Genomic DNA, 13,821 nt, shown 5'->3' on the forward strand with positions numbered 1-13,821 from the left:
TTTTTTGGTAAAAGCTCCCCTCAAAAGAAGTTTTATGATCTACACATATTACTTTATGCTTACAATTTACTGCTGAAAGCCAAAAATCTCAGGCGCTCTTTGTGTTATTTTATAAAAGTAATTTTTACAGAGCAGATCAGTGAAGAGACGCCGTCTGTTTATAGTTTATAGCCCAGATTTGTAGAAAAATGGGTCGACTTTCAGTAGAGAAACAAACTGTGAGTTCAGCTTCTTTTATTATAAGGGTTTAAAATGACATCCCCATCTATTTGACTGGAAAGCAGAGTTACAGCCTCATATGATGCTGAATGTATCTTATGAAATATGAAAGCTATAAAGAACATGATGAAGTGTAGTTTGGAACCACCGTTGGTCCCAAGGAGCTTAAGAGAGTATGTGTGTCTGTGTAGGGGGGGTGTACAAACTTTTAAATATGACTGTTCATTACTGGGAAATACAGATTGGCTGAACATTTCTGTGATAATTTAGTTAAATAGTCAAACAAGTGAGAATTCCACAATTTTACAAATTTTGTAAAAATATTTAAAAGTATGGTCAAATTCCATGTTGTTGATTTTATTTTGTAAATCTGTAGACATCCTCTACAGAGACACACTGCTTCACATTTTAATGTTCAATTATTGTTTATTACCTGAATTTAACATTATCAAAAGCAAAGAAAATATAAAATGTGTCTTGTGCAATATTTGCATTTTTCCAGTACATTAAACTTAGCAAATTTAGTGAAAATTGTCCCTTTATGGTAGATTTTTGCACTAGAATTCTCAGAAAATGCCATCTTTAAGCGTTTCTCTGTAGAGGATGGATGTGCATCTTATTTACAAATCAGCAAAACATGCCATCTGACCGGGAAGTTCAGTGTTTTGCATATGACTGTACATTACCAGGAAATACAGCAATGTCTAGATTAGCTAAACTATTTAATTTAATTAAACAGTTTCTTGGTTTTGTTCTACAAGTCACAATTTTGCACATTTTGTATGTTGTAAGTCAGTACAACAACCTACCACTCATGTATGACGTTTGTTTTTAACATTGTGTTTCGAGTTTTCAGAGATAAATAAGTCACAGGAGAGAATTTTTGTACATAATTCAGAAATGAATGCTGATGTCACCTCCTGTTAAACAAGATTTTCATGGCATGTGTGAATAAAATTAAACAGAATTAAATAACCCTTGACGGGCTTCTTGTGGATGACATGAAGGCCGAATGTTACCGGTGTAAAGGTATTCCTGTAATGTTCCAGGTTCCAAGCTAACAGGAAATATTCCAATAACTTTGGCTAACATTACCTTCAAATTCTAATAATGTTTAAAGTAAACATTTTAATCTAACCTTCTGAAAACGTTAATAGAACATTTGTGTAATATTCTCAGAACGATTTACAACCCCAATTCCAATTAAGTTGGGACGTTGTGTAAGACATGAATAAAACAGAATACAATGCAATTTGCACATCCTTTTCAACCTATATTCAATTGAATACACTACAAGGACAAGATATTTAATGTTCAACTGGATAAACTTTATTGTTTTTTGCAAATATTCACTCATTTTGAATTTGTTGCCTGCAACACGTTCCAAAGAAGTTGGGACAGGGGCAACAAAAGACTGGGAAAATTGAGGAATGCTCAAAAAACACCTATTTGGAACATTAAACAGGTGAACAAGTTAATTGGAAACAGGTGATTGTCATTATTGGGTCTAAAGGATGCTTCCCTGAAAGGCTCAGTCGTTCACAAGCAAGGATGGGGCGAGGTTCACCACTTTGTGAACAACAGTTTAAGAACAATGTTTCTCAACGTGTAATTGCAATGAATTTAGGGATTTCATCATCTACAGTCCATAATATCATCAAAAGATTCAGAGAATCTGGAGAAATTTGTGCAAGTAAGTGGCAAGGCAGAAAACCAACACTGAATGCCCGTGACCTTCGATCCCTCAGGCAGCACTGCATTAAAAAACGACATTATTCTGTAACAGATAATATCACATGGGCTCAGGAACACCTCAGAAAACCATTGTCAGTGAACACAGTTCGTCGCTCCATCTACAAGTGCAAGTTAAAACTCTGCCATGCAAAGCGAAATCCACATATCAACAACACCCAGAAACGCCGCCGGCTTCTCTGGGCCTGAGCTCATCTGAGATGGATTGACACAAAGTGGAAAAGTGTCCTGTGGTCTGACGAGTCCACATTTCAAATTGTTTTTGGAAATCATGGACGTCGTGTCCCCTGGGCCAAAGATTAAAAGGACTGTCCGGATTGTTATCAGTGCCAAGTTCAAAAGCCAGCATCTCTGATGGTGTGGGGGTGTGTTAGTGCCCATGGCATGGGTAACTTGCACATCTGTGAAGGCACCATTAATGCTGAAAGGTACATACAGGTTTTGGAGCAACATATGCTGCCATCCAAGCAGCGTCTTTTTCAGGGACGTCCTGCTTATTTCAGCAAGACAATGCCAAGCCACATTCTGCACGTGTTACAACAGCGTGGCTTCATAGTAAAAGAGTGTGGGGACTAGACTGGCCTGCCTGCAGTCCAGACCTGTCTCCCATTGAAAATATGTGGTGCATTATGAAGCTCAAAATACGACAGTGGAGACCCCGGACTGTTGAGCAACTGAAGTTGTACATCAAGCAAGAATGGGAAAGAATTCCACCTACAAAGCTTCAACAATTAGTATCCTCAGTTCCCAAACGCTTATTGAGTGTTGTTAAAAGGAAAGATGATGTAACACAGTTGTAAACATGCCCCTGTCCCAACTTCTTTGGAACGTCTTGCAGGCATCAAATTCAAAATGAGTGAATATTTGCAAAACCAGTAAAATGTATTCTTTTGAACATGAAATATTTTGTCTTTTTAGTGTATTCAATGGAATATAGATTGAAAAGGATTTGCAAATCATCGTATTCTGTTTTTATTTATCTTTTACACAACATCCCAACTTCAATGGAAGTGGGGTTGTAGAAAACATTTCTAGCTGGGTTTATATGTGGAGACAACCACAACAGCACATTATTCAGGATTCATTTTAATCTACTGGTGGCATAACTGACCCTTCTGTGTTTTTTGGTTTTAATTCACAGGTTACGCAGTGACTGCTGGTCACTTTTCCTCACCCACCACTATCGATGTTGCTGCTGGAGCCCCTCAGGACGGGGGTGAAGGAAAAGTAGGTGGAATCTGTTTCCTCCACTTTTATGGGTTTTGCAGTGTCTTTGTGTGAAAGGAAACATTGATCTCTCACACCTACTGATGCTTTCATGTCCTCTTTTCCTGCAGGTTTACATTTTCAGAATTGAGGGTACATCTCTTGTGAAGACCTTTCAGGCCTCAGGGAAAATGGTTTGTAAAAAAAAAAAAAAAAAGTTCATTTGCGGTGCTTAAAATCATTTTCTCCTTTTTGTGTAAACAGTCTCAACTTTTTTTCCACAAAATAGCATAAATGTTAGCGTGAGTGGTCAACTGTGTGTTTGTACTGAAGAACCACATTGTTTATGTTTATGAAAAGAACAGCCCGGAGTGCAAGCTGGCTCTGCAACAAGCTTTGGTCAGAGGTGCACATGTTATGCAAGATCCTTTCAAGTATTCGTGTTTGTATGAAAAATTTCTTTTTGGGCTTTTATTCCTTTCATTCAGCAGATAAGTGGAGGCCATGACCTACTTTCAGCAGGAATCGCCCCCGAGTCGTCCTTTGAGATGCTTTAACAAGCCGGTTTATTATCTCGTTTGTGCAGAATGGTTTTATATTTAGGACTGTCAAATGATTACAAGAATTATGTGCATTAATTTGTGTAGTTAATCACAATTAAACACAATTGTTTTAATTGCTGATGTAGAGATTTGTTTACATTTAAGTAGTGCGTTGTTGTAGCTGTATGAGTGTATTTATTATCTTCAGTAATTCAATAACATGAAAACCCAAATAGTACCTGCTCTGTGAGGGCCCATGGGGGTCCTGACGACTGAAGAACAGGGTAAAAGGGGGCTAACAAAGTGTCAGAGAAACAGATGGACTACAGTGTGTAACTGTAGAACTACAAAGTGTTCTAAAATGGACACTGAGTGTAGAAACAAGGAGGTGGTCAGAATGTTATGCCTGATCGATGTATATGAATCATCTGTACAGTCTGTGGTTCAGCTCCTTCGTGACTGTAGTCTTGTGTTCATACAGCTCATGAGTTCTTGTTACAGTGGAGGATCTCATGGGGAACTGGAGTCCCACTAATCTGCTGCTTTTGCTAGTTTGCTGGTTGATTTGGCTATATTTCTTCTGCGAGTGCTGTCCAGTGTAGTCTGCTGAACTGCTGATATTGCAGCATGGGCATTGGTACTTTGGACACAATGTTCTTAACTGATAAACAAATTCAAGAGTGCAGTAGCTAGAAATAGCTTTGTTTTTATCGGCAGAACCATCAGTGGGACTGTGCTAAACTGTGCTAAGCTGACTTGATAAAATTATGCAAGTGGTGTATTCCAAAATGATAAATACCCCAAAATAATACTTTGTAATAATACTTTACCATACTATGTATAGAAGACGTTTGTCTTGACTTCCAGTTTCTGTCAGGGCGCTATGCTAGCATTCAGCTTACTTTCCATTCACTCAGATTTAACAAGCTACAAATTAGGTAAATCTGCACTGAACATGTATAGAAATGTTGGATTTTGACCCATTGTGCTCTGTGCCTTGGCTTGATTTCAGATGGGCTCTTACTTTGGCTCCTCACTGTGTGCAGTTGACCTAAATGCAGACGGACTGTCAGACCTGTTGGTGGGGGCACCCATGTTCAGCGAGGTCCGGGACGAAGGCCAGGTGTATGTTTATCTCAGCAGGGGCAACGTGAGTTCACTCGGCCTTCTTTTACAGCAACACTGCAGTATTGTACACAACCAATAGATGGTTTATCAGGTTTAATCAGTGCTGAGCTGCCTTTGAAGCTGTCTCTGATGTTTTAATAAATCTGCTTTTGTTTTTGTGTTAATAATTGCGTCTGATAAATCAGGCTTGTGTATGATCTTTAATCTCATGGAGAATTGTATGTGTGTGTTCCTGCAGGGGGTGATGGAGGAGGCTAAGATTCTGAATGGAGAGAACGCTTACAATGCCCATTTTGGAGAGTGCATCACCACCCTTGGCGACATTGATGATGATGGATATCAAGGTCAGAATGTGCAGACATGCTCATCTAAAGCCCTACTTGAGCTGGATTAGTATTATTATCAGGACGTGCTGTAATTTGAGTGAATATATACGAGATCTGTGATTTTAAACCAGCATGAATCAGCCTTGTCTGCAGTTTTTACAAGTCTACTAAGTTATAATTCCAGAGTGAATTGCCTCTTATAATGTGTCAAACTCAGAGCTCCTTAGTAATAGCAGTTCTGCTCCAATCCACATCTCAATCTCAGATTTTCCCCTTCCATCTTAAATAGCACACTGAGGCCCCTGAAGCATCAAAAAGAAACTGCTGCACCATTTAAGGTGGAATGGGAATCCTTTCTACTCCAACTTAAGCCTTCTACAAAGCTGAAGTCAGCTTATTATTTGACTGCTTCTGTTCAAGTTTTCCCGTTCCAACTTAAATGGTGCAGCAGTTATGTTCTGGCACCTGGGTTTTCCCATTCCACCTTAACCGGTGCAGCAGTTACATTCTGGCACCTCAGTTTTCCCGTTCCACCTTAAATGGTGCAGCAGTTATATTCTGGCAGTTTTCCCGTTCCACCTTAACTGGTACAGCAGTTATATTCTGGCATCTCCATTTTCCTGTTCCACCTTAAATGGTACAGCAGTTATTGAAGGACCTGAAGTGCTAGAAAGTAGCTGCTGCACCATTTAAGGTGGAACAGGAAAATACAGCTTTCTTCTGCTTTCTACAACTTCTTATCTGTCAGCTTTTTGTTCAGATTTCCACGTTCCACCTTAAATGATGCTGCAGTTATATTCTGGTGCCACAGTTTTCCCATTCCACCGTAACTGCTGCACCATTTGGAAAAATTTGAACAAGAAGCTGCCACAGAAAACAGTGCCTACCTTCATTGTCTTTTCTAACAGCTCAAGAGGAGCTCAGTTGACCAAATTCATTAATCCTTGAGTTAATGACAAGACGACCGAAATCCACAATTCTTTTGTTGATGACCAAATCAAATCAAATCAAATCAAATTTATTTATATAGCGCTTTTTACATCTGATGTTGTCACAAAGCAGCTTTACAAAAATGGGAATCACAGCACAGAGAAATCAAAAGGAGACGGAAAAAGAGCTAGAAAATTCCTCTTGCAAGGCAGCCTAATGCTAGAATTTAGAACCATTTGCCAACTGTGCTTGCACAGTTTGCACAGAACTCCTCATATAACCCATCAGTGAATAGCAGTGAATCACCCCCATGCATTCACACTAGTGCACAAACACACTAAGGGGCAGTGAGCACACTTGCCTGGTGGGCAGCCCTGTTCACGGTATAGAAACAGTCATTCAGCCCTACAGTAACTGTAGTTCTTGTAAAAGCAGTTTCCTTCAACACATAAATCTAGTTACTCGTAAATGTGAAATGCAGCCCATTTTTGGGGTCAGTTCTTCTAACGATGAGACGATAATTCTTCATCAGGTGACAGAAAAAGACGATTGTGATTTTGTTAGATCCGGCCAGAATTCTCTCTGGTGACCTCTACTCTTACTTTTTTATTTTCCTGGCTCTCTGTTTGCTCTCAGAGCCATTTTGGCTGCCGTTCTCATCCTCCAGTGAGGTTCCTTAAAGACACTTGACATGTTTCCTGATTTTAGCTCTCCGGTTTCTTTCTTGCTGCCAGCAAATGTCCTGCGATGAGAGAATTGAGAGTCACAGTTTTTAAGCAGCAACTCACTGACATGTACCCAGCTATGCGTAACCCCTGAGGATCAGATGACGAAGGGATTATGTGCTGTTAGAACTGGAACAGCAGTTCAGCACCTGCACTGTGAAAGTACATGAAGGCCTTGGCTTGAACATTACCTGAGTTAATCCATTAACATCTCATTAATGTGTGAAATTTTAAATGATCTTTGAGCTGCTACATGAATCTTTTACTGATTTTTAACAAACCCACATAAAACTTGTCTTGTATTGTGAATAAAATGGTGAAAGTTGGATAGATACTCTTAGATGTTTATCCAAAGTATAAATATAAAAACTTCATTAGTATTAAACCCAGCAGAAAAACAGTTTCATTGTTTAGGCTGGTTAACTAACAGCATTGTGAAGAATATTCACTGTTAAACAGATTAAACTGTGTGAAAGGTTTACATTATATTCATCTCTGGTGCCAGACTGAGTGAGATGTATACACTGGCAGCTTGGGACTGAATTATAAATAAATAAATAGTTATATTTCTGCTGTTAATGATGGTCGTGGTGCTCTAATAGCCAGAGTTAAACTACACGATTTTTACTAAAGTCGAGTTGAGTCTGTGCTGGTTGGCTACACTCAAACAGTCAGAGTCAGGCAGTATTTAAATGTGACACCTCTTCTGTCCAACGATGTTATATTTTTCTCACAGTCAATTTTCTTTTAACACGTTTTCCTTTCACATTTAATGTTAATCTAAGTCCTGAATCAGCTCTGATATTGTAGTTCTTGTCATAAACTACTAAACCACTCCAAGACCTATCAGACTGCAACAAGAACTACCAAACCATACTGAACACTATCAAACCATACCAAGAACCACCAAACAACAGTAAGAACCACCAAACAAGACCAAAAACTACCAAACCACACCAAGACCTACCAAACCATACTGAAAACTGTCAAACAATACCAAGAACCACGAAACCATACCAAGAACCACAAACCACAGCAAAAACCACCAAACTACCAAACCACACTAAGACCTACGAAACCATGCCAAGAACTACCAAACCTTACAAAAACTACCAAACCACACCAAGACCTACGAAACCATGCCAAGAACCACCAAACCACACCAAGAACTACCAACCCACAACAAGACCTACCAAACCATACCAAGAATCACCAAACCACACCAAGACATACCAAACCATACTGAAAACTACCAAACCACAGCTAGAACCACCAAACCATACCAAAAACTACCAACCCACAGAAAGAACTAGCAACCCGTAACGAAAACTACCAAACCACAGCAAGAACCACAAACCACACCAAGACCTACCAAACCATACCAAAAACTACCAAACCACAGCAAGAACCACCAAACCACACCAAGAACTACCAAGCCACACCAAGACCTACTAAACCATACTGAAAACTACCAAACCACAGCAAGAACCACCACACCAAGAACTACCAACCCACAACAAGACCTACCAAACCATACTGAAAACTACCAAACCACAGCAAGAACCACCAAGACCTACCAAAGCATACCAAAAACTACCAACCCACAGAAAGAACTAGGAACCCGTAACGAAAACTACCAAACCACAGCAAGAACCACAAAGCACACCAAGAACTACCAAGCCACACCAAGACCTACCAAACCATACTGAAAACTACCAAACCACAGCAAGAACCACCAAGACCTACCAAAGCATACCAAAAACAACCAACCCACAGAAAGAACTAGGAACCCGTAACGAAAACTACCAAACCACAGCAAGAACCACAAACCACACCAAGACCTACCAAACCATACCAAAAACTACCAAACCACAGCAAGAACCACCAAACCATACCAAGAACCACCAAGACCTACCAAACTATAATGAAATCTACCAAACCGCAGCAAGAACCACCAAACCATACCAAGAACCACCAAGACCTACCAAACCGTACCAAAAACTACCATCCCACAGAAAGAACTGGCAACCCGTAACGAAAACTACCAAACCACAGCAAACACCACAAACCACACCAAGACCTACCAAACCATACCGAAAACTACCAAACCACAGCAAGAACCACCAAACCATACCAAGAACCACCAAGACCTACCAAACTATAATGAAATCTACCAAACCGCAGCAAGAACCACCAAACCATACCAAGAACCACCAAGACCTACCAAACCGTACCAAAAACTACCAACCCACAGAAAGAGCTGGCAACCCGTAACAAAAACTACCAAACCACAGCAAGAACCACAAACCACACCAAGACCTACCAAACCGTACCAAAAACTATCAAACCACAGCAAGAACCACCAAACCACACCAAGAACTACCAAACCATGCCAAGAACTACCAAACCATACAGTACTGAAAACTACCAAACCACAGCAAGAACCACCAAACCACACCAAGATCTACCAACCCACACCAAGACATACCAAACCATACTGAAAACTACCAAACCACAGCAAGAACCATGAAACCACACTAAGACCTACCAAACTATACCAAAAACTACCAAACCACAGCAAGAGCCACCAGACCATACCAAGAACCACCAAGACCTACCAAACCGTACCAAAAACTACCATCCCACAGAAAGAACTGGCAACCCGTAACGAAAACTACCAAACCACAGCAAACACCACAAACCACACCAAGACCTACCAAACCATACCAAAAACTACCCAACCACAGCAAGAACCACCAAACCACACCAAGATCTACCAACCCACACCAAGACTTACCAAACCATACTGAAAACCACCAAACCACAACAAGTACCACCACACCAAGAACTACTAACCCACACCAAGAACTAGCAAACTATAATGAAAACTACCAAACCACAGCAAGAACTACCAAAACATACAAAAAACTAAGCAAGTCTCTGGCAAAGAACAAGGTTTCTGAGCAGAGTTCTTGTTTATTTTTCTAGTTTAAGTAGCCACAGCAGTGAATGTGGCACTTCCTTTTATTCTAAACTGTGCTTTGATGTATTAAATTATTATAAAATTAACCTATTAACTTATAAATTAACCTAGTCAACCTTTTCTCCAGTTTGAAGTGCCGAATGCACATCTTTATAACTAGACTAGCAGCTTTGCTCAAAGCAGATGTGAAGATGATTTTTAGAAGGCTTTGCTGCTGTTTTGCATTTTATACATATCAAATTAAGGCCTGAAGACAATTATTTTATTAAAGAAGTAAGGCGATTTTATTGTGCTTCTGGTTTGGAATGTCTGCGGTGTATGAAGGTTTTATAGCAGTGCAGAGTTTGTTTCCTTGTGTTTTGCTGTATTTTGTTTATGTGTTCTGATTGTTAAAGCTGCTTGTTCCCAGTAGAAGGATCAGCTGTGTGTTAGTGATGTGTTGCTGGTTGCAGTAAAGCCTTATGGTGTAGAAGCACTTACAGTTATTCTGGATTCACCTTATCACTGTTGGAGTGGCTCTGTCATTTTCCTTTACCCTCTTGTAGGTGACAACAAGTAGAACGTGGGCAGAACTCAGAGGAAACTGGTTTTCACACTTAAGATTAAAGCCCTTGTTTTTGTAGAAGGGTAGAAGTTACAAGCAATGTAGGACTGAAGGATTAGTTGAGAAAGCCAATTGCATCAAATTGATGTGGATTTTCTGTTGTATAAAGTCAACATGCATTTTAATTCTGTCGGTTTGCTGCATCATAAGAAGAGGTCATTTGTGGAACAAGAGAACTTTATACAGTGATGGCAGCAAAGAAAGATAAACTCAAAAAAGAAAGGCCCACATTCAAATATTACAGTATTATCACCCCGTTACTCAAAAATCCTGTCTACATTTTTGCCATTTTTATTTTTATGCATAATAAAAGACCAGTTACTTTCTAACTGTCTAATGCAGGAAAGAGTCTGATTAATAGCTCAGTTAATAGGCCCTCTTTACATTGCCACTCGTTGCAGGGTAACGCTGCTTCCGCAAAGGAAACAACAATAACAACGATGACGATTAGAGCGTGTTCCTGTTATTCAAGTGCTCAAGTTTGAAGCAAAAACAGCATTATGTCAGTTTCAGTGGCTTCTCAGCTGATGATGAAAAGAGGAAAAATGAGTCTGTGCGATTATTAAAGGAATAAACTGTCATAAGCAGAGCAAAAGAACCTCTGTGTCAGCATTTCACTGCTGACTAACATTACACTGAGTGTTCATGATTAAGGCACAGTCCCCTTTCACCACTCAGCCATACCACTCAACCCTACCTCTGTTTTCCGTGTTCATGTCTAGGGGTAGGGTGTCCCTATTCTTGTTGAGATAGAGAGGTAGAGCACAGTGTTGGGGCTACATGACCCTCCAAACTGAACTTTTTCAGAGACTCGAATCAGAGAGATATGAGAAAAAAAGAAAAACCAACATGGTGGCTGAACAAGAGATCAAAGAAACCCACAAATGTGAGAATTTTCTCTAATAATTATGATAACCATCATATTATATTAATTTACTGTCATTTCGGTGTATTATGGTCAGGTTCTTCATAACAAGCATTTAAAATCACTAATAGTTCTGACATCTCAGTAGCTAAATTACCTGTTCCACCTTAAATACACCGCGTTCCAAATTATTATGCAAATGATAGTTTTCCCTGATTTTCCTAAATGGTCGATGCAAATGAGTCAGTATAATAAAAGTCATCACCCATTAGAGTATAAATTGAATTTTATTGAACAAATCTCCCAATGATAACAGTATATTCTTCAAAAATAAAAAAAACTCAAAATGCACTGTTCCAAATTATTATGCACAGCAGAGTTTCAAAACATTTTATAGGTTGTAAAGAACTGAAAATGGTCATTTGCAGCATTAGGAGGTCACATTCACTGAAATCAAAAGCTATTGCAATCAAAAACATCCTAACAGGCCAAGTTACATGTTAACATAGGAACCCTTCTTTGATATCACCTTCACAATTCTTGCATCCATTGAACTTGTGAGTTTTTGGAGAGTTTCTGCTTGAATTTCTTTGCAAGATGTCAGAATAGCCTCCCAGAGCAGTTGTTTTGATGTGAACTGCCTCCCACCCTCATAGATCTTTTGCTTGATGATACTCCAAAGGTTCTCTATAGGGTTGAGGTCAGGGGAAGATGGTGGCCACACGATGAGTTTCTCTCCTTTTATGCCCATAGCAGCCAGTGACAGAGGTATTCTTTGCAGCATGAGATGGTGCACTGTCATGCATGAAGATGATTTTGCTCCAGAAAGCACGGTTCTTCTTTTTGTACCATGTACCACCTTCAGGGACCCTAAAGGGGCCTACCAGTTCTCTCCCCATGATTCTGGCCCAAAACATGACTCCGCCATCTCCTTGCTGATGTCGCAGCCTTGTTGGGACATGGTGGCCATCCACCAACCATCCACTACTCCATCCATCTGGACTATCCAGGGTTGCATGACACTTATCAGTAAACAAGACTGTTTGGAAATTAGTCTTCATGTATGTCTGGGCCCACTATAGTAGGTTTATGCACCACAGCAAGCCTTTGAAGGATCCTACACATTGAGGTTTGCGGGACTCCAGAGGCACCAGCAGCTTCAAATACCTGTTTGCTGGTTTGTAATGGCATTTTAGCAGCTGCTCTCTTAATCCGATGATCTTGCCTGGCAGAAACCTTCCTCATTCTGCCTTTATCTGCACAAACTCATCTGTGCTCTGAATCAGCCACAAATCTCTTCAGTGATCCAAAGAACCCCGAGACACAATACCATCCATGAGTTTAATTGAGAAACAAAAAAATTAATCTTTATGACACTTCAATCCAATTTGCATAATAATTTGGAACGTGGTGTAGTCCAGCAGTTCTGACACATGAAGCCCTAGAATGTAACTGCTGCAAGGTGGAACAGGAAAAATCGAACAAGAATCTGGCGAATATCTGACTTCAGCTTCATATCACTGAAGAATTAGAGGTGGGTGATAATAAATAATTGCCCCCCTCTTTGGAGACAAAAAATGCCCTAAATTTAACTAAAGCCCAGCAGTGAGGAGCTGAACTTTACCCTCCTCTGCTGTCACTGCAGATGGGCAGGGTTGCCTACAGAGCAGCGCTAGTAGCTGTTAATGAAGTGATGCTCTTTTTATTTGAGGCTCCCATTTCAGAGCAAAGATTTCAATCCCTACCTTGTAGCTCAGTAACAAGGGGCAACACTCGAAAAACAAGGAGTAGGATAAAAATAAGAAATGGGATTGGGCCTTAAAGTTGCTCCTGCAGCTGCTTTCAGAGGAACAGTTTTAATTTTCTCCCTGAAAAACTGTTAGTATCTGACAGAGTGAGTGCTCGACAGGGAGTAGATGTTCATTAAATGGAGCCATTGTTTGTGTAAAATATCTACTGTAAAACATCTACCCCTCCTGAGGTGTGTGGATGTTTAGCTTTTTGCCAACTAGTTGATTGTTTGTGAGCTGTTTCAACATCTCCAGCTAACGTAAACTTTGTGGGCTGGAGGTTAGTAAACCAGCCCTGTGACCAGAAGGTTGCCGGTTTGATCCCCAGTGCCGACAGTACATGACTGAGATGTCCTTGAGCAAGACACCTAACCCCCAACTGCTTCCCAGTCGCTGTGGATAGGACTGCCCACTGCTCTGGGCAAGTGTGCTCATTGCCCCCTAGTATGTGTTCACTACTGTGTATGTGGTGTTTCACTGTACAGATGGGTTAAATGTAGAGGTGAAATTTCCCCGTGGTGGGACTAATAAGGGTCTCTTAATTAGTTAATATGGCTAATCAAGCATTTTGGTTATTTTCACATAACAATCGATGTATCACTCTGTAGACATTAGCTGACGTTTCTTGAGCAGCTGGTGTGCAACACAAACGAGCAAGTGCAAATAATATATTCCTAAATCGCTAAAATATATTCCTGGATTTTATGGCTCTGTTTGGCTCCTACTAACGTCTTGTTGACTCTCACAGTCA

The 13,821-nt window shown here is 40.1% G+C and overlaps 1 protein-coding gene across 2 annotated transcripts in view; it reads left to right on the forward strand.

The window, feature by feature from the left end:
• The window catches only part of itga9 (integrin, alpha 9), a 162,129-nt gene that overhangs the window by 49,838 nt on the left and 98,470 nt on the right, over positions 1–13,821 (forward strand). For both annotated transcript variants that reach the window (XM_017702652.2, XM_017702651.2), the window contains exons 7-10: positions 3,113–3,198; positions 3,309–3,371; positions 4,732–4,869; positions 5,086–5,191. In XM_017702652.2, the coding sequence (XP_017558141.1) occupies positions 3,113–3,198; positions 3,309–3,371; positions 4,732–4,869; positions 5,086–5,191 (393 nt within the window). The remainder of the gene's footprint in view (positions 1–3,112; positions 3,199–3,308; positions 3,372–4,731; positions 4,870–5,085; positions 5,192–13,821) is intronic.

Source organism: Pygocentrus nattereri, chromosome 5 (assembly GCF_015220715.1).
Source record: "Pygocentrus nattereri isolate fPygNat1 chromosome 5, fPygNat1.pri, whole genome shotgun sequence".
NCBI classification, from domain to species: domain Eukaryota; kingdom Metazoa; phylum Chordata; class Actinopteri; order Characiformes; family Serrasalmidae; genus Pygocentrus; species Pygocentrus nattereri.